This window comes from Pelodiscus sinensis, chromosome Z, assembly GCF_052426305.1.
Source record: "Pelodiscus sinensis isolate ZL-2025 chromosome Z, ASM5242630v1, whole genome shotgun sequence".
In the NCBI taxonomy this organism is placed as follows: domain Eukaryota; kingdom Metazoa; phylum Chordata; order Testudines; family Trionychidae; genus Pelodiscus; species Pelodiscus sinensis.
The window spans coordinates 22,577,447-22,600,653 of NC_143085.1; the positions used below are offsets into that span (position 1 = coordinate 22,577,447).

General features: G+C 42.5%; 1 protein-coding gene and 1 pseudogene across 4 annotated transcripts in view; both read right to left on the reverse strand.

The window, feature by feature from the left end:
* The window catches only part of ADGRD1 (adhesion G protein-coupled receptor D1), a 332,179-nt gene that overhangs the window by 282,387 nt on the left and 26,585 nt on the right, over window positions 1-23,207 (reverse strand). For all 4 annotated transcript variants that reach the window (XM_006120531.5, XM_075898421.2, XM_075898422.2 and 1 more), the window contains 4 exons: window positions 14,783-14,959; window positions 11,246-11,500; window positions 2,609-2,673; window positions 1,396-1,551 (listed from right to left, as the gene is read on the reverse strand). In XM_006120531.5, coding sequence (XP_006120593.3) covers window positions 1,396-1,551; window positions 2,609-2,673; window positions 11,246-11,500; window positions 14,783-14,959 — 653 coding nt within the window. The remainder of the gene's footprint in view (window positions 1-1,395; window positions 1,552-2,608; window positions 2,674-11,245; window positions 11,501-14,782; window positions 14,960-23,207) is intronic.
* On the reverse strand, window positions 17,100-17,249 carry LOC112545372 (U1 spliceosomal RNA; annotated as a pseudogene).

Consider the following 23,207-nt stretch of genomic DNA (forward strand, 5'->3'; position numbering starts at 1 on the left):
TCAGAAACATTTTATTTATTATGCTTTTCATCTGACTAAATAATCATTGTCCCTCTGCTATTACCCCAGGAGACAGAGAAACAATCACAGGTAAAACCAACAATGATTTCTGTAATAACAGCTTTCTAGCTTGTTGAAATCAGGGAATTAGCTTTCCAAATGAGGCTGGAGTTATGTTAGCAGGAAGTGACCTCTTATCCTCATTAGTTCACACAACGTGATGTTTCAAACAATCCACAAAGAGCAAAAAATAAAAATAAATCTGATGGGTCTTATCCTGCATGCCATCAGTTTCAGTGGGGATTGTGCTTGAGTGACGACGACAGAATCAAGCTTTGATTTTGATAAATTAGAGTAAACAAGAAAGACAATGAGATTTTTCCAGGATTATAGTCATTCCAGAATTATAGTCATTCCAGAATTATAGTCATTCCAGAATTCCTGGATAGCCTTACATTTTAAATATAGTGGGAAAGGTTTTTTACAAGAAGTAATTGTCTCCTTCTCAGTCATCCATCTGACTAAAACAAAAAACAGGACTATGTAGCACTTTAAAGACTAACAAGATGGTTTATTAGGTGATGAGCTTTCGTGGGCCAGACCCACTTCCTCAGATCAAATAGTGGAAGAAAATTGTCTCAACCATATATACCAAAGGATACAATTTAAAAAATTGAACACATATGAAAAGGACAAATCAAATTTCAGAACAGAAGAGGTATGGGGGGGGGGAGGTAAATGTCTGTGAGCTAATGATATTAGAGGTGATAATTGGGGAAGCTATCTTTGTAATGGGTAAGGTAATTAGATTCTTTATTCAAACTTAGGCGTAAAGTGTCGAAGTTAAGCATGAATGACAGTTCAGAGGATTCTCTTTCAAGTGCAGTCTTAAAAGGCCTTTGAAGCAGGATGCAGGAAATCAAGTCGTTGAGACAATGTCCTTTCTGGTTGAAATGGCAAGAAACTGCTTTTTCTTTGTGACCCTGTCTAATATCTGTTTTAATATCTGATCTGAGGAAGTGAGTCTGGCCCACGAAGGCTCATCACCTAATAAACCATCTTGTTAGTCTTTAAAGTGCTACATAGTTCTGTCTTTTGTTTTAGCTAGACCAGACTAACACGGCTGCATCTCTATCACTAGAAATTATTACTTTCCCAAAACCATGAGGATTGGCTGCTAACATTTTTACATGTATTATAAGCTGATAAGCCCTGTAATTAAACCAGTCTTCTCCACTGATAACTGACATTTTAGCTCTGAATAAAATAGTTTTTTTAAAAAAACAGGTAGATTTTATGATCCACAAAATCTTTTCAAAGCTACAATTTACATTCCAGCATGTGAAGAAGTCACAAGATTATTTAGCATCATGTTAAAAATTTAAAGAAACTGACCTCTATCAGGTTGAAGGCAGTATTCTCCAACAAGGATTTGTTGAGTAAACTGAATGATATATTTTTTAGATAGGGGAGCAGATCCCATGGGTAGTGAAAGTTTCTTCTTTCTTTGATCAGTTTAGTTATGATAGTATAATAGGCATCTGTGGAGAGCTAAAAGACAGCAATGTTGTCTCATCTCTGCATGTCCTGGCCACCAATCATTATTTCCATACTTAACTTCACAAAAGTCAAACCAATAATTTGAGGCTTAATTTTCTCCAAATCTCTACATGCTATGCATGTAACGCATCTCCAGGACTGATTTTACATGCCTCTGATTTTACAGTAAAGCCAAAGAAGGGGAGAAATAGTTTATTGCTTAATCCACTTTCTTCCTGCACAGGATGTAACTCGAAGTCTGTCCAAGAATCCTTTTCAGTAGCCTCAGGCAGAGAAAACTGTGAGGCTCTGATTGTGTGCAATAAAGCGTATGGCAATAAATAGACCATTTGTATAGCAAAGACATACACTTATATTACATCATAAAATCCACACATACTGTAACTAAGCTAAGAAGGATAGGAAACCAATAAATTTTATTAAAATTAATTTGTTCTCTATTCATTAGAATTTCAGGTCCCATGTACCCTGGTTTCCTGAAAGACTATATGAACAAAAAGAAAACAAATAGGATTTTAATACCACAGATATCAACACAGTACAACCAGATTGAGAAGAGAAGTTAATTTTGTTTACACTATAAAAACATATTGGTATTTATTTTATAACATTTAATGCAAATATCCCTTAAATAGGAGATCTGGTTGATTTTTTTTAAACCGCATTTTTTTTTGAAAAAGGAAAAACATTTAGGAAAATGTTCATGGTTTTTCCCATTTTTAAGTATCTCCAAAATTTCAATATTCACTAAGGATTAATTAAGACATGGGAGAAGAGGGATTTTTCCCCTTTTGGCTCCCTAAGCCAGCTCTAATCTTCTATTAAAGAAACCACGTTAAATATATCCCTTCCCGTTCCCTGAGAACTCTGATGAGTTATAAAAGGATTAAAATAAGCCTTTATAATGAAAGCAGAATGCAACCTAAATCAAGGAAAGATTGCTATCTTTCTGTAATACACATGCATTTTGATATCAAGAAAGAAAAACAGGACTGAAAAGGGAAGCTATTGCTGACATTGACAAAAAGTGTTTGGAGGACTCTCCTACCATGGGATTTGTAGTGGTTGTCAAAATAGGCCACAGAGGTGTTGAAGAAAGCAAAAGTTGCTTGCCTAGGAAAAAGAAATTATAATTTAAAAAATAGTTAACTGCAATGAACATATTTTAAAAACAAAAATGCAAACACAAACACAGCCCAGTATATCTGAGAGAAATGCTCACAATGCAATTCTGAGAAATTAAAGACAAAACCATGCTATTTATTTTACATTTTCCTGAGTTTCTATATTGAAAGTAGAGTAGTACTATTAATCGGTTTCATTTCCTGTTTCTAGTCACTTTCACTTTCCAATTCTTAGATATTGGCCAATATGGTTTCAGCTTGATTCTTAACACTGCACGGGAGTGTTTTTAAAATTAAAAATGAAAAACTGATTTCAAAGGAATTATAAATACATGGAAACATCTATGCAAAGAGAAGACAGCTGACCTTGTGGATCACAAGTTAGAGGGTCCAAATTCAATTCCCATCTCTGCCACAGTGAATCAGTGAGTCTTAGATAAACTGCACCTCAATAGTCCACATAATACTACTAACTTTCTCCCTCACTTTATCTTTTTTATTTACATTAGAAGCTTTTCACAATAGGGATTGTCTCTTATTAGGTGTACACACAGTATGTGGCACAATGAGGTTCCAGTCTAAGTTGGGGCCTCTAGGTAATAAGACAGCATAATATACATAAATAATTTAGATTTTGAGTCTACATTTCTTGATGGCATGATAATGGAAAGATGCCATCAAGAGCACTGAAACATTAGAACAAAATCAATTAATGGTTCTTCAGGAACAAAATCTGGGTATGTCTACACTACAAAGTTAGTTCGAACTAACGGACGTTAGTTCAAACTAACTTTCATAGGCGCTACACTAGCGCTCCGTTAGTTCGAATTTAATTCGAACTAACGGAGCGCTTAGTTCGAACTAGGTAATCCTCATTCCACGAGGATTAAGCCTAGTTCGTACTTACTAGTTCGAATTAAGGGCTGTGTAGACCCTTAATTCGAACTAGTGGGAGGCTAGCCCTCCCTAGGTTTCCCTGGTGGCCACTCTGGCCAGCACCAGGGAAACTCGTCTGCCCCCCTCCCGGCCCTGGACCCCTTAAAGGGGCACGGGCTGGCTACGGTGCCCGTGCCAGGTGCAAGCCTGCCAGCACCCAGCCAGCAGACCCTGCACCTGGCACGGATCGAGCCACCCACCCGATGCCCTCCAGCCCTCCCCCTCTTCCCGGGAACAGGCTGGCAGGTGGACCTCGTCCACGATCTCCGCACTAGGCACAGGAAAGTGACCGGCTAGGGCAGGAGAGCTGCCAGCCTGGCCACCCTGGAGCAGGTGTGCAAGAGAATCAAGGGGGTCCACTGAGACCCCCGTCCCTGAGCCCTGAGCTTACAATGGCCGTACTGGGTCAGACCAAAGGTCCATCTAGCCCAGTAGCCTGTCTGCCGACAGCGGCCAACCCTAGGGACCCTGGAGGGGATGGACCGAAGACAGTGACCAAGCCATTTGTCTCGTGCCATCCCTCTCCAGCCTTTCACAAACTTTGGGCAGGGACACCACTCCTACCCCCTGGCTAATACCACTCCATGGACCCAACCTCCATGACTTGATCTCACTTCTCTTTAAACTCTGTTCTAGTTCTAGCCTTCACAGCCTCCTGCAGCAAGGAGTTCCACAGGTTGACTCTTTGCTTTGTGAAGAACAACTTTCTGTTACTAGTTTGAAGCCTGCTACGCATTCCTTTCCTTTGGTGTCCTCTAGTCCTTCTTTATGGGAACTAATGAAGAACTTTTCTGTATGCACCCTCTCCACCCAACTCCTGCTTTTAGAGACCTCTATCCTGTCCCCCCTCCGTCTCCTCTTTTCTAAGCTGAAAAGTCCCAGTCTCTTTAGCCTCTCTTCATATGGGACCTGTTCCCAACCCCTGATCATTTTAGTTGCCCTTCCCTCTCCTAGCCTCTCTTTTCCCCTCTCCCACCTCCTTTTCCCAGTCTCCCCCAGTTTTGTTCAATAAAGAGAGATTCCATTTTGGAAGACACATTATCTTTGTTTTGTACATCAAGAAAAGGGGCTAGGGAAGGGTAAGTGGAAGGAGGTGAGGGAGGAATGGGGCACGAGCCCCTGATGGGGAGGACTGGGCTGGCTCTGCGGGCTTCTGGGGGTGGAAGCTCTCCTGCAGCCCCCCAGTTGTCCCCTCTCCCCAAATGGCAGCCTGCGGCAAGTGCAGCCGGGCTGATGGCCAAGTGGTGTGATGTTCCCAGTATGGGTAGTCCGGGCAATCCAAGCTAGGGCTGCTTTGCAAGCGGGGCACCCCTGAGAACTGTTTGTCCGGGGTGGGGTTCGGGTCCCTTTAAGCACAGCTCTCAGCTAGCCTGAGACAGCATCTCCATGCTCTAAGTCCTTATCTGATGCCCTGCCGGCAGTGCTTCCGGCCATCCTTAACCCCGGTTCAGGGTCCACTTAATGTGGACATGCTAGTTCGAATTAGCAAAACGGTAATTCTAACTAGTTTTTTAGTCTGGATCCGTTAGTTCGAATTAGCTTAGTTCGAATTAACTAATTCGAACTAAGTTAGTTCGAATTAGCGCTGTAGTGTAGACATACCCCCTTTGAGAAACAGGCAAAGTGTGAAGTCCCTAGCCCAACAGAAATCAACAAAAGTTCCTATGGAAGTCAACGGAACCAGGATATCACCCAAAGTTAGAACAAAAGAACATACAAAAGAACTACTGATGAGCAAGCACAAGTCTTGTACAAAAACAAGTGGACATAAAGCCTCAAAGCAAATGATATTCCTGTATGCACTTAACTATGGCATCTGCAAGAAGTCTGAACATTATTCCAGACAATATCTCAATTAACTATTTGAGGTGACTTCAAGCAATAGAGAAAGCTGCTTTTAATCAGCATGGCTTTACCAATAAATGTCACTCAATCTTACTACACCCAGTGAAGGTTACCATATGAGTATGTCATAAATGATTTACTTAGACAAAATAAGATATAAACTTAAACCAAAAAAGTATAAACTAGATCTTTGGATGCTCTCTAGCAGTTCCATGTTAATGTACTGATTCTTCTCTGTGTGTCAGAATTTATGGATTATTTGTTACTAGAAAAGTAAAGCTCTCTCTCTTAAGAATGTATATAAAGTGCATTATTTTGGAACATAAATGCATAATTGCATTATCAGATATTAGTGGTATTTGTTATCTAAAACAGCATAGCTATTTATTCTATTTTTTTAAAAGGGGGACTCCTAATTAAGCATTTGATAATGTTAACCCACAGTTGTTGTAGTAAAATTCCATTGAGGTCACCGTATTTACAACAAGGATAACTTTGGCTCATTATATAGGTTGCCACTATCAACAACCATTAGCATTTCTGCAGGTCATGTCACAATTTCATCAACCAACTTACATGGATATCAATACTTATTTTTGTGGATTTTAAAAAATAGCTGGATTCATAGCCTATAAGAATGCCTGATCAGTTCACTGGGTTCTATCCATGCTAGAGAAAAGATCCATGAGAAAGAAGCACACTCAGTAGTGTCCACCCCAAGCATTCAAAAGTAATGAGCAAGGCCTCTAAAAATAACAGGACTGGTTTAAAAAACAGAAGAGTGTTTTAAAAAATAATCAATTTGAAGCAGGACTATTAATGGGAGGGAGGCTGAAAAGGGAGGAAATTGCTCTGGGTACTGGTGCTTCAGAAGAGCCTGGGGCTCCCATCCACCAGTGCCACTACTGCAGGAGCAATGCCAGCTAGAGTCCTGGACCCTTTAAATTACTTCTGGAGTGCAGCAGTGCACACTGCAGGCAGCTTTGAGTGCTAGAGAGGAGGGCCCAGTGCAGCAACTTCCGGGTAGTGCTGAGGACTGGCTGATCTCAGGAGACCTCAGTGGAGTTTTACTACAACAATTGTGGGTTAACATTATCAAAAGCTTAATTAGGAGTCCCCCTTTTAAAAAAATAGAATGAATAGCTATGGTGTTTTAGATGATAAAATCTATCTGAAGCCACACCACCTTCTAGGAGTGCATGCCTGGCCCTCCCCACTCTGTGCTGAGGTCTGGCAAGTTTGTTGCCCTCTCCTCTCCTCCTGAGCCCCCCCCATCACCCGGTGATGGACCAGGCCGGGTCTGGGCATCACTTAGGGTGTCAGCTCAGGGCGAATTGCTCAAAACCAAGGCTACTTACAGTCCTCGACTGGAGACCTTTCCCAAATAAGCCACAAACCAGTCACACAGAGTGCTTCACCTGCCAATCTGACCAGCAGAAAGCCTCCAGAGCAAAACCCCTCAGACATCCCAGCTCGCCCTATGCCACAATCAGCCCCAGACCTTTCACACAGTGAGAGGTTATAAAACCCGATCTCACCAACCCGGAACAGATCCTCCCTATCCCAAAGAACAAGCCACAGTCCCAGGTCAATTTACACTTTAGATCTTACCCACAAGAGCATGCTGAGCCAATCCTTTAGAATCTAAAGATTAAGTAATAAAAGAAAGAAAAAGTTGCGTGTAAGATTAAGAAGAATACATTACATAGAAAAGTCACCAAGTGCTTGATGCAGGCTCTTAGCAGAGATGTTACAAACTGCTGGCTTAAAAGTCTCTGTTGTATATCCTATGTCAGGATGGATCAGCAATCCTTTCCAGCTCTCTATCCCTAGCAAGGATCTGGAATCAGTAGCAGGATTGAAGACAAGATGGAGACAGCCTCATGGCACTTTTATATTCCTGGTGTCTCCCAAACTGTAGCTGGTTACATGATCAAGTGACCTATGTGTGTTTCACATGCAAGTAGACATGAGCACTGACTGGTCTGCAGGTTCCCAGAAGCAGTCCTCAGGTGTGTATTGGCCACTGAGAGCCATTGTCCATGAAGCAGTGCTAGTTAGCACAGCCATTCACTGTACAATCCTTCCTCACATTAGGCAGTCATTTGTTGACTTTTCTATGTAATGTATTCTCCTTAACAATCTTAACTTAACTTTCTGCTCTCTCCCAGAAAGAGAACATTAAGAATACAAGAACTGGGCCCATACGCATAACTCCACATACAAACATCCTACATGAGTAGCATACATAGAATCAGCAGAGCATAAGCTTTCATTTGACACTTCGCATTGCCCACAGATATTGGGGCAAATGCCACCCATAGGTGCAACAGTGATCTGTCTGTCCATTTTAAAATCCAATAACATGACAGCCCCTGTTTTGAGGTCTTTTTTTGCTTTCCAGTTTTTGAGCCTTTCAGGTGCACTTTGGCCAAACTTTTTTCTGCCACTACGTGGACTAGGCATTTGCTTTTGTTTTCTAAATGAAAGGCAAGGTTCTCACATGCCACCAGGAACTGGATAGTTAAGGGGGGAAACTGTGAAACTTGAAATAAAAGAATCGCAAGTGTTTGGAACACAGCACAAACTAAACTGCAAAGTAGAATCCATGTCTTAGAGCACTAGTGGGGGGAGAGGGAGAGTCACACAGTTAAAACCCTGCGTAACACTTCAAAAATATGTTTCGGGGGGATGAGTATCTATCTCCCTTAGGATCCTTTGAAAATCTCAGTCATAAGCAGAAATGTCTTGTGACTAGCTATTGTAAGTCCACAACAATGGAATACTAGGGTATGTCTATACTTGCCCCCTACTTAGAAGTAGGGAGGCAAATGAAGCATATCGAAGTTGCAAATCAAGCCCAGGATTTAAATATCCTGCGCTTGATTTGCATGTTCCCAGCCGGTCATCATTCTAGAAATTCACTAGCCCAGAGTAACTGCCCGCGTCTACACATGGCAGTGAAACAGGAGTCCGATTTAAAGCCCTAACTCTAATTAGCTGGTATTTCTCCTGCAATGAGGGTTACCAGCTAATTTGAATTAGGGGCTTTAAATCGGACTCCTGTTTCACTGCCGCGTGCAGTTACTCCAGGCTAGTGAATTTCTAAAAGGCGACTGTCTGGGAACATGCAAATCAAGCGCGGGATATTTAAATCCCGGGCTTGATTTGCAACTTTGGTATGCTTCATTTGCCTCCCTACTTCGAAATAGGGGGCAAGTGTAGACATACCCCTACATGCCTGGTTGAATTTCTCATATGGTTTTCAAATTTAAACCAAAGAATGCTTTTCATACTCTTTCCATACTGCAATCATGGAATCATTCCCTGCAAATCTTCTCTAAGGGTATGTCTACACTTGCAGCCTAATTCGAACTAGAGCTGAAAATGTAGGCATTCGGAATTGTAAATCAAGCCTGGGATTTAAATATCCCATGCTTGATTTGCATCTTCCCTGCTGGGCGCCATTTTTGAAATTTACAAGCTCGAAGTAACTGCCCGCATCTACACGTGGCAGTGAAACAGGCGTTCGAAATAAAGCCCTAGTTCAAACAACCTGTTAAACCTCATTACAGGAGGAATAACAGGTAGTTCGAACTAGGGCTTTATTTCGAACGCACGTTTCACTGGCACGTGTAGACGCGGGCAGTTACTTCGGGCTTGTAAATTTCAAAAATGGTGCCCAGCCGGGAAGATTCCGAATGCCTACATTTGCAGCCCTAGTACGAATTAGACTGCAAGTGTAGACATACCCTAAGTGGATATAATATTTTGAATGATACATTCAGGCAGGTGTGGAACTTGAAGTGATAGCAATTGTGTATTCGTGAACAATGGAGGGTTTAAAAAAATTATAACCCTTCTGATATTTATACAAGAGCCATACTTGTTTGACAGTGAAAAAGCACACACATATAGAAGGACTGGGGCAACCTAAAAACCTAGAGCGCTTTAGTTCAGTAATACAACTCTCTTGATATAAGATTTATATAGTAAAGGTGGATCTGATGGTGTTATAGTCATATTTATAGTAGTTTGTGGATTTGATGGTGTTATAGTAACACTGGGTTGTTGTCACAGATACATCATTTTTTGCCATCATGATTAACATATTAGGGCTATGTCTACACTGCAGGCTTCTTGCACAAGAACTTTTTGCGCAAAAGTTCTTGAGCAAAACCCTGGGCTATGTCTACAATTCAGGCTTCTTGTGCAAGAACTGTTTTGTGCAAAAGGTTTTGCACAAGAGTGCATCCACACAGCCATGTGCTTTTGTGCAAGAGTATCCATGACAGTGTGGATGATCTCTTGTGCAAGATAGCTCTGATGCCCATTTTAGCCATAGGGGTTTCTTGCTCAAGAACGTCCTGTTCCCATCCACACTAGCCTTTTTGCGCAAGAGCTCTTGCACAAAAAGGCTTATTCCTCGTGGGGAGAGGAATGACTCTTGTGCAAAAAGCCCTCTCTTCTGATAATCTACTGTAAACTTTCTTGCACAAGAACAGGCTTCTAGTGTGGACGCTCTGCAGCTAAGTCTACACTGGCATGATTTTGCGCAAATACTTTTAACGCGATAGCTTTTGCGTTAAAGTATTTGTGCAAGAGAGCGTCTACACTGGCATGTGCCTTTACACAAGAGATGTGCTTTTGCGCAAAAGCATCCATACCAGCATAGACACTCTCTTGCGCAAGAAAGCTCCGAAGGCCATTTTAGCCATCGGGCTTTCTTGTGCAAGAAATTAATGTTGCTTGTCTACACTGGCCTCTTGAGAAAGAACAGTTGCGCAAGAGGGCTTATCCCTGAGTGGGAGCGTGAGAATATTTGCGCAAGAAGCACTGATTTCCTACATTAGAACATCAGTGTTCTTGCGCAAATACTTGCGGACAGTGTAGACAGGTGGCAAGATTTTGCGCAAAAGCGGCCGCTTTTGTGCAAAATCTTGCCAATGTAGACACCGCCTGCAAGTTTTTGCACAAGAACAACTGTTCTTGTGCAAGAAACCTGTAGTGTAGACATAACCGATATGTTTATTAAAACATCATTTCTAATATTTTCAAACACAGCACTGAAATATTATTGCTATTTCAGGCACCAAATGAAGACTTTTAAAAAAAAATGGGTCCTTTGCCATTGGAAAATAAACTAAAAGAAAGTGGTTTGGTTGTCCTAGAAATGGCTGGATTCTGATGAGGCTTTTTCCAGTCTGGTCTACCAACAGGGGAGGCAAAGGGGGCAGTTGACTTGGGAGCCTGGTGATTCAAAAGGGGCCAGGGCTCCCAAGCCCTGCTGTTACAACTGTGGAAGCAGCCAAAATCCTGGGCCCTTTAAATCACTGCCAGAGTGCCACATACTTCAGGCTGCTTCGAAGGCTGGAGTGGGGGAGGGATGCGCTGCAGTCTGGGCAGCCTAGAGGGCTGGCTGTCCCAACCCTGACCCTTTCTGCCTGAGGCCCTGGCCCTTCCAGGAGCTCAGAACTGCCCCCCTTTCCACACCTCAAATTGTTCAGGGGCCCACTGAGGCTGTCAGCTCACCTGCTTCCAGCCAATGGAGGGGGTGAGACTCAGTGGTCGCCTTTTGGTGACACTGTGAGAGGCTCTACCCCAGAAAGAGAAATAAACACCTGCTTTGAAACTGACAAAGTGATTCCTATAAACAACATTTAACCCTGCAGATTATCTGACATTAACGCAGAAAGTTTAATAGTTGAACTCTATAGAGTCTCAATTAAAGAACTTCTTTAAAATCAACAATTATACAAACAGAAAATGCTCCCACTTACCAATAGCTGCTGTAAAGTAGTATTCAATTTCCTTGGGGGTAAGGGCCCTTTCCCATATGATAAACTCATCAAAAGCCCCGTTCACATAGCGTTTGCTCTGGTCATTCTCTGTCCCCGTCACCAGATTTGCGTTGGGGTCCCCATAGCTGTAGGAAACTTTCCCATTTGGGTCGGTGGTGTTTAGAGTTCCATTGACATAGACTTTCAAGCCTTCTTTTAATCTCCATGTGAAGAGAATATGAGTCCAGTAAGGACCTGCAAAAAATTAAAACCTATTGTAAAATCCATGGGTCAACCTCATTTACCGCCTTCCCTGTTCAATAAATTTCAGCCCTGTTAAAATGCATTTTATTTGTGTAATGCATTGGAGCTATAAAGGAAATGTCAACACTGAATTATAGAGCAATGATATCATGTACATTACTCTTTTTTCACAAGGGACAGTCAATACTTTAGCATAACCCCTATTGGCTTCAGTGACATTTTGAGTGAATCCTTACTCAGGCTTATGGCAATTGCATAAATTATACTGTAGGCCCAGATTTAAAGTCCTTATTCAACCATATCTCAGGCAAACCAACCACTTCAATGAGAGCTGCATAAGGACTTCAAGACTAGGAAGTTTGTAAATAAAGACTAATTAAAGATTGCTGAAGATTACTGAAGAAGTCTAACATTATTTATAACAATTGTCACATGTATTAAATTAACTACATACATGCAAAATTATTCTTATCTATCAGCCTTCCTTCCAAAACACTTTTAAGATTATTAAACTTCATCACAGCCAAGGGGAAATTAGGTAAAACAATATTATCATCCCCATTTTATAGATGGGAAAATTGAGGCAAAGAAATGCTTAGTGACACTTTTTTCCCATAATTACAATGCACGAATCCTATCAGCCAGAGCTCATTGCTTCTCAATTAATAACCTGCATTTTGAATCAAAAGACAGAAATAAGATATTCATTTTAAAACATTTTTTTTTACCATAAATGGCCAATGTGTATCATGTAAGCATGGAATGCTTACCCAAAAGGGTTAACTTAGAGGTTTAATATGAAAGAAAATGGGAAGTTAGACTCTCATCCAGCTTTCAAATGCACTGTTTGGGGAATTTAAAGGCTTCAGCCTTCATTTCTCACTCAGGGTATGTCTACACTACAAAGTTAATTCGAACTAACAGATGTTAGTTTGAATTAACTTTGATAGGCGCTACACTAGCGCTCCGCTAGTTCAAACTTAATTCGAACTAGCAGAGCGCTTAGTTCAAACTAGGTAAACCTCATTTTACAAGGACTAAGCCTAGTTCGAACTTACTAGTTCGAATTAAGGGGTGTGTAGCCCCTTAATTCGAACTAGTGGGAGGCTAGCCCTCCCCAGCTTTCCCTGGTGGCCACTCTGGCCAACACCAGGGAAACTCTATTGCCCCCCTCCCGGCCCAGGACCCCTTAAAGGGGCACGGGCTGGCTTCGGTGCCCGTGCCAGGTGCAAGCCTGCCAGCACCCAGCTAGCAGACCCTGCACCTGGCACGGCTCGAGCCAGCCACCCGATGCCCCCCAGCCCTCCCCCTCTTCCTGGGACCAGGCTGGCGGCTCCCGGGAGCTTGCCCAGGACCGCAAGAGGCGGGCACCCGCCTGGGCTAGTGCGGACATCGTGGACCTCGTCCACGACCTCCGCACTAGGCACAGGAAAGTGACCGGCTAGGGCAGGAGAGCTGCCAGCCTGGCCACCCAGGAGCAGGTGTGCATGAAAATCAAGGTGGTCCACTGAGACCCCCGTCCCTGAGCCCTGAACTTACAATGGCCGTACTGGGTCGACCAAAGGTCCATCTAGCCCAGTAGCCTGTCTGCCGACAGCGGCCAGTCCTAGGGACCCTGGAGGGGATGGACCGAAGACAGTGACCAAGCCATTTGTCTCGTGCCATCCCTCTCCAGCCTTCCACAAACTTTGGGCAGGGACACCACTCCTACCCCCTGGCTAATACCACTCCATGGACCCATCCTCCATGACTTGATCTCACTTCTCTTTAAACTCTGTTCTAGTTCTAGCCTTCAAAGCCTCCTGCAGCAAGGAGTTCCACAGGTTGACTCTTTGCTTTGTGAAGAACAACTTTCTGTTACTAGTTTGAAGCCTGCTATCCATTCCTTTCCTTTGGTGTCCTCTAGTCCTTCTATTATGGGAACTAATGAAGAACTTTTCTTGATGCACCCTCTCCAGCCCACTCAAGATTTTATAGACCTCTATCATATCCCCCCTCAGTCTCCTCTTTTCTAAACTGAAAAGTCCCAGTCTCTTTAGCCTCTCTTCATATGGGACCTCTTCCAAACCTCTGATCATTTTAGTTGCCCTCCCCTCTCCCAACCTCTCTCTTCCCCTTTCCCACCTCCTTTTCCCAGTCTCCCCCAGTTTTGTTCAATAAAGAGAGATTCTATTTTTGATCACACGTTTTCTTTATTTTGTACATCGGGAAGGGAGGCTAGGGAAGGGTAAGTGGAAGGAGGTGAGGGAGGAATGGGGTACAAGCCCCCGATGGGGAGGACTGGGCTGGCTCTGCGGGCTTCTGGGGGTGGAAGCTCTCCTGCAGCCCCCCAATTGCCCTCTCTCCCCAGATGGCAGCCTGCGGCAAGTGCAGCCGGGCTGATGGCCGAGTGCTGTGATGTGCCCAGTGTGGGCACTCAGGGCACTCCAAGACAGGACTGCTTTGCAAGCGGGGCACCCCTGAGAACTGTCTGTCCGGGGTGGGGTTCGGGTCCCTTTAAGCACAGCCCTCGACTAGCCTGAGGCAGCAGCTCCACTCTCTAAGTCCTACTCTGATGCCCTGCCGGCACTGCTTCCGGCCATCCTTAACCCCGGTTTAGGGTCCACTTAATGTGGACATGCTAGTTCGAATTAGCAAAACGCTAATTCAAACTAGTTTTTTAGTCTGGATCCATTAGTTCGAATTAGCGCTGTACTGTAGACATACCCTCACTCTTTTTCAGGTAAACGCCAACACTTGTGTCAATAAGGATTTTACTTATTGCAACGGAGGAATGTAGTGGTCAGATCCTTGGATAGTTACTGAAATTGTAATTGTGCTGTACACAGTATCAAAGTTGTTCTAACATGTGCTTTCTCTTCTGGGAAGTGAAGCCTCCCCATCTTTCACATATTCATCTACTTCCTCATTTCTTATGAAAGAATCCCCTTCTTTCGAAATAAACATTAAACCTCATTTTTTAAGGAGTAAGGGTCATTTTGAAAGAAAGGTTTTCCTTCCCAATAACCGCATCTACATGGCGTTTTTTATCTCAAAATAGGGTATTTCAAAATATTGGCTGGACACAATTATGCAAATGAAGCACAGGAAATTCAAATCTGTGCTTCAGTTGCAATTTCATTCAGCTGCATTTGCATTCCTCTCTTGAAAGAGGAATGCAGTGTAGACATACACTGTCTAGATACAGGTGCTAGTTTCTGTCTAGATACAGGTGTTATGCTTATCACTACAGTATCTCCATTTTGAATTGTCAACAGTAAAAATAAACTTTACCAGGAGGACTAAAACTTGCTTCCCACTTCATTGAATTCCCACGGGCATAAAATTCCACAGAGCCTTCATCTTCACTTGAGCAGATTTTAAAACCACTGGAAATGACTTGTCCTCCATAGGCTGGGGGAAAGTTAGACTGCGGCTCCCGAGTCTTCCAGAAAAAGGAAAATGTGACTCCTGATGGAAGCAAATGAGAGATGTTGCAAATAAGAAACAGGAAGGATTAAAAAGCATCAGCCATCCTCGAGTTCATGCATCAAATATGCACCAAATATGCGTGTGGGAGCAGATCTTCAGCTGAAATAACTGGAGCTATGACTGCTTAAAGCAGAGATCTCCAACCTTTTTAAGCAATGAGATTACTTTCTGAATTTAAGTGCAATCCAGGATCTACCTCAGACCCAGATACCCTTGTCCCATCTCCTTTGTACCCCTTCTCTGAGGCCCTACCCCTGGTCACTCCGTCTTCCCTCCCCCATTCTTCCTCTCTTTCACCAGGCAGGGGCAAAGGGATAGGGGAGAGGCTCTGGTCTTGGGCTAAGGGATCTGGAGTGTGAGAGGGGTCCTAAGCTGAGCCTGGGGCAGGGAATTGGGGTGAAGGAGGGGTTCAGTGTAAGGGAGTTTGGACCCAAGGGGCTCAGGGTTAGGGCAGGAGGTTGGGTTGCAGCAGGGGGGTTCATGACTGGGGCAGTGGTTTGGGATTCTGGCTCTAGCTGGATCCAGCTGGACACTGCCTACCTCAGGTGGCTCCTGGGTGGTGGTGAAGTGGGGCTAATGCAGGATGGCTTATAAGAAACTGGGACATGCACAGCACAGAATAATATCCATTGCTACTCAAGTTTCCAGTCTTAGTCATAGCTTAAAAATACATTAGCCATACTAATTTTTAAACTTAAAAAAAAAAAACTCATCGTGTAAATGAGGAGCTGGTTATGTGAGTGCTGGTACAGGTATTGTACCTGTAATCCTATGACCATTATGCCTCTTCTCTCTAGTTATTGCAGGGCCTCGAGCATCAGTGTGACATTATTTTACAGAGAAGGATACCAGCTTTTACATTGCAATAACCAGAAACCTTTGTTTTTCCCAATCTAATATTCTCAAATGGCACACACAAAAATCAAGCATTCCTTCCTGATTAGAAGTGAAACACTACAAACACTTGCACATGTGAGTATCTTCACTCACAACTAGTCCCACTAAATTCAGCGGAAGGTTCTGGAACATTCTTGTACTAAAAAATTGCACAAAATCTTCATATTGATTATTGCGTTTCTTTAATAAAAGTGACCTGAGAACGCTGCTTGAATTGTAAAAAGCCAAGGAAGCAACCCTTGCAGCTCAGTGCTGCAGTAAAGAGGCTCTGCAGACAGACAGAAGCAATTAAAAGGAAAGTGTATAGACTAACTGCTTCCTGAAAACATATGTCTTGGGGGAAATAATGGCATGAAGTGCTAAGAGGAATAAAACCTAAGATGAGTGCACACAAACAAGATAGCGGACTGTAAGGAGACTTGCTGTGTGTGGTCAAAACAAAGAAGACTGTTACGTTTATAGTATTTACAGGCTGCTAAAATAATACGTGATGTTAGGCTGCCCAGGAGCAACATAGTAGAGTAACTCAGCTGAGGTCTGAACCCAGCGCTTATTCTTATAATTTATAAGTGTTTACCTGATTCTTCTTAGTGTTGGGGAAAGCTCAAGCAAGCCCCAACCCACTTCAGAAGCCCTCAGAAGCCCTCTTTTCCCAGTAACTACCTGCATACAGTTCTGTGATGGGATTCCCACTCCACAGAAGGCATGAAGGCGTTGAGGGGGTTAGATGGGCCAATTAACTACCTAGGCTGCAGCCAGGAAGCAGTGAAGATTCTCACCTGGAGAGGAACATGAAGGGCTTGGATAAAGCCCTGTAGCTGAGAGTAGAAGTGTCAGGATGAGAGAAGACCACATACAAAGTACCGCAAGTACCAGTATGGTTTAGGATTGTGCAGACCATGAGCCTGAGTTCCCTTACCAGTCAATGGGCAGTGATGCTGTTAAGGGGCAGTAAGTGGAAAGACTGCCGGGGATGGTGGGTCCCAAAAGACTTTGAGACCTTGAAAAGAGATTGACAGTGAACTGGCCAGGAAGGCCGAGCCTCAAATCAGGAGCAGCTGAAGAGCAAGACTGCAAGAGTGAAACTGGAACAGACTACTGAAGGAAGAGACATGGACTGGAAGAGCTAATCCCAGAGACTGCCAGAAGGAGATGCTCCAGTGGAGAGCAGAGTGTCCTATAACAAGTTATTATGAAAGTCCTAATATTTCTGTTATTGTATTTGTGTTTGTAAAAAGAATACCACAAATTATGCAGTCGAGTTTCCCACATTTCGGGAAATCACAGAGATCAGCACACCCGCAGAGCAATGGATGAGCCTCGCTCTGGGAAAACCTTTGTGATCATGGTATCTCCCCTGCCAGGTACAGACTGTTATTGCTGAAAAAATATCATATGTATATGTTGCCTTTCTATGTAATCTATCTTTGTCTACTTTTCATCTAAGCACCATTCCAAGTGTGCCTTACATACTTATATAAAAATGAACCATTTTACCCGCCACTAAAATGTTAGCTGGCTCTCACTAGCTTCCTATCTATTGATCAGTACACAACCAGTATCAGCCTATGTTTGCCAAATCTCAGTTAGCATGGGTTCTTAGCCCCCAGCCCAAGACTCCTTTCAGCTGGCTTTGAGCTCTGATGCAAGTGTTTTGCACAGCTCTAGTCAGGAGCAGACTTGGCTCCATGTCTTGTCTGAAAAGCAGCTCCTGCAAGACACTGCACTCTCAGAAAAGGCTGAAGTTTTGATTCAATACTAACTAAGAGAAAAAGTCACATGCTGAAAACACCATGTCACTTTGGGTTTCCTTTGGATGTCTGCCATCTAAGCACTGAGCCCTCTCATTGCGTGTGATCATAAGCCAAGGTGAAAGGACTGCCACACGTTTTCCTGGAGGCCAGCTATGGCTAGCTTTTGCAGGTAACTCAACCCAGGTCTTTTTAGTCTAAGGTCAATACCTGAACTACCAAACTATCCAATAGGTGTGATATAAACACAGAGAAAAAATTATAGCTTGGGGGTTCAGAATAAAACCTTAAATCCTCCTTAAATGCACTTTATTACTTTTTGCAATAAGGAACCTAACTAACAATGAAACTAAATGAGCTCATTGTAAACCTCATCATAAAAATCCACATAGAATTTAGGAAAGTAATTTTGTCCAAATAGTTTGAGTGCATATAAAAATGCTTCTTGGTCATATATAAATTACATCCTGTCTCGACAGATGTCTATAATAACCCTGGGCAGGGAGCCCCTCCACAGCTAAACAAAACAAAACAAAACAGAAATAGACAGGAGGGGAGGGAATGAGAGAATTGAACTATAGAAATTAGTCATCTACAACAGGTTTATTACTTCCAGTAACATACATAGGGCTTTTCCAGATTAAAGCCAAAAACTTCACAATGTCCTCAACTCAGATGACTATAAAGTATCACTATTAAGGCAAGCACGTACATTTTTATGCCCCTTCATTGCTCCTCATGCATGCTTCATGGCCTTGTCAGTGAAAGCAAAAGCAACAAAACCCTGGGCTATGTCTACAATTCAGGCTTCTTGCGCAAGAACTGTTTTGTGCAAAAGGTTTTGCACAAGAGTGCATCCACACAGCCATGTGCTTTTGTGCAAGAGTGTCCATTGCAGTGTGGATGCTCTCTTGCACAAGAAAGCTCTGATGGCCATTTTAGCCATAGGGGGTTTCTTGCTCAAGAATTGTGCACTTTACCCCTGTTGCCTGTCCACACTGCCTTCTTGCACAAGAGCTCTTGCGCAAGAGGACTTATTCCTCGTGGGGAGAGGAATAATTCTTGCGCAAGAAGCCCTCTGTTCCGATGCCTTACTATAAATTTACTTGCGCAAGAATGCACATGCAGTGTAGATGCTCTGCAAGGTTTTGCGCAAGAATGGTCATTCTTGTGCAAGAAGCCTGCAGTGTAGCTGTATCCCCAGTAAACTATAGTCCACAGCTACATTTCTATTTTATCATATTTAGGGTCCATGCAATGCTAATCACTGTAGTATCTGACAGCCTTCCATTAGTGCATTAAGCTATGTAAGTGATAGTCAACCTTTTTTCATTCGTGACCCCTTGGAACTGGGACATTTTTTGTTGAGCCCCCTCCCCCTCCCAAAAAAGCTGGGAACATTTTGTTAAGGTCTCTTTACTTTAAAGCAATGGTTTGCTCCTCTGCCACTCCCCCCACTCCGACCGTGTATGCTGGGTGCCAAGCTGGGAAAAGAAAATATCGGCCAGCCCAGATCAAAGCACTGCGACCCCCTTGGGTGGTGACCCACAGGTTGCACACCCCTGAGCTATGTGACTAGCACCTATCATGAACTGTAATACTGCACTATGTTAACACGCAATAGAGAACCAGCAGAGTCAACACAGCTCAATTAATGAACATGTTAGTGCAGTTTAGAAATTATGCAGTTTACCCAATTGTGTAGACAGCCCTGAGACAGATCTGAGTTATTGCTGTTCTGCAAGAATAGACATCATCTTTAAGAATCTTGGAATTCCATTAACATTCTTGATTTCAAGTCGCATAAGACCCTCTACTCTGAATTTGTTTCTTCCCTCTTTAAGATTTTAGTCATGATGAATCGACAGAAAGATAAGGCAAAATCCTTCAACAATGCAGAGTTTAGTATTGTTTTAACCCCAACAAAAACACCTCCTTGCTCCAAAATTTCCTGAGAGGAAGGACTAAGCATTTGCAGAGATCTGCCCCAGGTTTACAAATCTCCAGACCTTTTGTTGACCTGAGGCAAGTTTTGGATTCACAAAGCTCTAGCTAGGTACCTGACTGGAATAAGGATAAAGAGATAGAGCCTCTGGTGTAATAATAGACTGAGATATTGACTAATTTGGATGCTCAGTTCCATGTATATCTCAGCTATAGTGTCTAAAGTTATTAGAAGAGTCAGAGGTTGGTAGGTCAGATCTTGGATTAATGCTGCCAATACCCAACTAGTGTTGTTCCTTGCACACATTTATTATGAATGATTAAAAACAGAATTATGGAGAAACTTTCCTTCACTTTACTAGGCTCTGGCAAGTATAGAAGAGAACTGTCCAGTAGTTAGAAGACTAGCCTGGAACTCATGAACCCAAGATCAAATCTGTTTCACCACAGTCTTTTTATGTGACCTTGGGAAAGTCACTTAATCAGACTGTATCTTCCTTCTCCATTCATAAAATCGGGATGTTAGCACTAAGGATGTTAAAATGCAGTTAGTTGACTAGTCAATGGAATTCCCATCAACTAGTCCACAGGCACTTCCGCATTCCTCCTTTGAAATGTACAAGACCCCCGCTGGTCCCACTTTGTACATTTCAAAGGAGGAATGCAGAAGTCCACCTAGAGCCTGGGGCCAGCAGGAAGTTCTGCTGACTCCGGGCTGCATGCAGGTACCTATGAGAGCCTGCTTTGAAATGCACAAGAGTGCCCAGCGGGGGCTCTTGTGCATTTCAAAGCCATGGAGCCTGGGGTCAGTGGGGTCTCAGAGTCCCCTACTGATCCCAAGCTCCATGCTATGCCTCATGCCACTAGGAATCCACGGATCAGCTGTGCAGCAGCTGCCCCTTTGAAACACTGCCTTGGGATTTCAAAGGGGCAGCACTGCACAGCTGTATGGTGCTGCCACTTTGAAGTACCCCTTCTCCCCCCACATCTTTGCTGCTTCTATCTCACGGAGGCAATAGGAGAGGAGGGGAAATCTACTAATCTTTAACATCCCTAGTTAGCACTGCCCTGCCTCTCAAAGCAATTGTGAGGATAAATACGTTAAAGACTGTAAGGAGCTCCATTACTGGGATAATGGAGATTATAAACTTACCCAAGACCTGAGGCTTATAAACATACACAATGCCTGAGGCTTCTACATTTTTATAAGGAAAAGTTTCATCAGGCTGAGAGAATACGCAGTGTAAATGTCCAGGGTTTGATTTAAGATCAGGTGTCAGTTATGGTTGTGTTTTGTATTTTTCATTTCAATCCATAGTATGTTGGCTAGTTGCAATCTTTCCTATTGCATTCCAACCTGATAACTGCAAAGCTTTTTCTTGTGAAACTGCAATTGGATTGTGTTCTTGTGCAATACTTAGAGCAAACTTAAAAAAACAGTTGGCCAGGATTTTTTCAACAAACTATTCTTTCCATCAAAAAACTTCTGATTGGTCAAAAATGAAACCATTTCCAAAACCAGATCAGTTTTGACAAATTTCCCAACTAGAAAAACATTTGTAAAAAAGTTTCAAAATTATCAAAATGAGACATTCTGACATTTTCAAACTGGAAATGTTGGGGGGAAAGGGTTGAGTCGAAATGACTTTTTTTTTCATAATGTTAAAAAGACTAAATAGATCAAAATTAAAAAGATCAAAACTGAAACCAAAAGCTTTGCTTGACCCCCGCTTCTCCCAAACCTAGAGATTTCTGATTTTTTTTAAAAAGGTTCAAAAGTCTAAACTCTTCCTCTGGATTCAGGGCAGGAAATATATTTTGACATCTCAGAAAGTTTCATGGGACTGGAAAATCATTCCTCTCTGAGTTCGATTTAAAAGTAAATTCATACAAAAATAACCAATGCACACTGAGACGTGTTAATTTTATCTTAAGGATATCTTAAGAATTTTGTGTCTTCAGATAAAATTATAACCCATCATTGCAAGAGATTTAATTTAGTTTCAGGGAGGCTTTAACACTACTCCTTTAGAATTGGTTGTTTGCCTACTATTGTGGTTCAGTGTTAACTATTTATGTAATTCTTATCTTCACATTTTTTATCTCCTATATATTTCAGTAATTTATGATTTTAATGTTCTTATTTATGAGGTGTTGGGACTGGTGCCATATAACTAAAATTTATTCTGATTATTATGTTATAGTTGTAGAAATAATGTGATTTACCAATGATTGTATTTACTACTGGTATGAAAAATAAACGTAAGATATGGTATTGTGAAGAAATAAGCCTGCAGCAGAATACTGAATAACCTCCTCTGCTCTTCTATTTTCAGTAAGCAACTAAGTATTGACTGTTGTATGAATTCTTACCATTTTTTTAAAAAGTTATAACATAATATTTGCTCGCCAGCTCACTATGAATAAATCTAGTGTCATGTCTTGCCAATAATTTAAAGAATGGCCTAATTTAATAAAAGCAAGGAAATTCAATATTAACAATGCCACTTAATTTACCCATTAGGTTTAGGTATTGAAGAAGTTACACCACATAAAATCAAACACACCATTCTACATAGATCCCTGAACTTTCAATGAATTTTTCATTGATCGTACAGTTTTTTTTATTTCTGTAATATTTTCAATCTCGCTCTAAATCATTACCAGATAATTTGTTAACTGCCAACATAATTTTCTTTGTCATTTTACTCTTCTATAGCATCAAAAAATGGTGAGCACTCTAAAATATTCTCAGTAGAAAAGAAATGCAGACAGAGAAAATCAAGCAAAAGACAGATAAACAGGTACAAACACCCAAAAGAGGAAAACCACCATTTGATGTTTATAATCTTTCCAAGTGTATGTTTCAGTTAATGTTGGGGAAACAAGGAAATGTATTGCAACTTTTATAAAACTTTTGCCCACTATCAGGACCACCATCAGTACACAATAGACCAGCTAGATGATTCAAAAGAGCTAGGAATCTCAGGCCATTGTAAATTGTCCAGGCACTCTGCAGGGCTCCCAGCATAAGCATTGAATGAGTGCTGAGCCATTCTTCATGGTCAAATATAAATTTTGACGTACTACTGATTCCTCCTCGCTGGCCCCAGGAGAGAGCTGCAGTGGTCCCGGGAGAGGGGCCCCTCCCTACCAGTCCCAACATGGAGCAGCCACAGCCAGCAGGGAAGTGCCCCTTCCTCGGCCCCAGCACAGAGCTGTCATGGCCAGAAGAGAGGGCTTCCCTTCCACAGGCTCCAGCAGGAAGTAGTCACAGCCAGCAGGTCCAGATCCTAGGCAGAGGACCCTGGGACTCTGAGCACTTCCCCCACTCTGAGCACCAATTCTATACTCTTACTGGCCATTTCCTGGCCACTAGGAGCTGAGGAGGCAGATGCCTGTGGGTGAGAGCAGCATGCACAGTGCACTGTGGAGCCTCATGCTCTCCTCCCTCAGTTGTTGCACCCTTTGGGTGTGTCTAGTCTACATGGTTCCACCAGCGGAGCGATGAGAAGTAGTTTACTCCACATAGTCAATGAAGTGGGGATTTAAATAATCCCCGCTTCATTACAATAAAAATGGCCGCCACACTGTGCCGACAATCAGTTGATCCGGCACAGTGCAGCAGTCTAGAC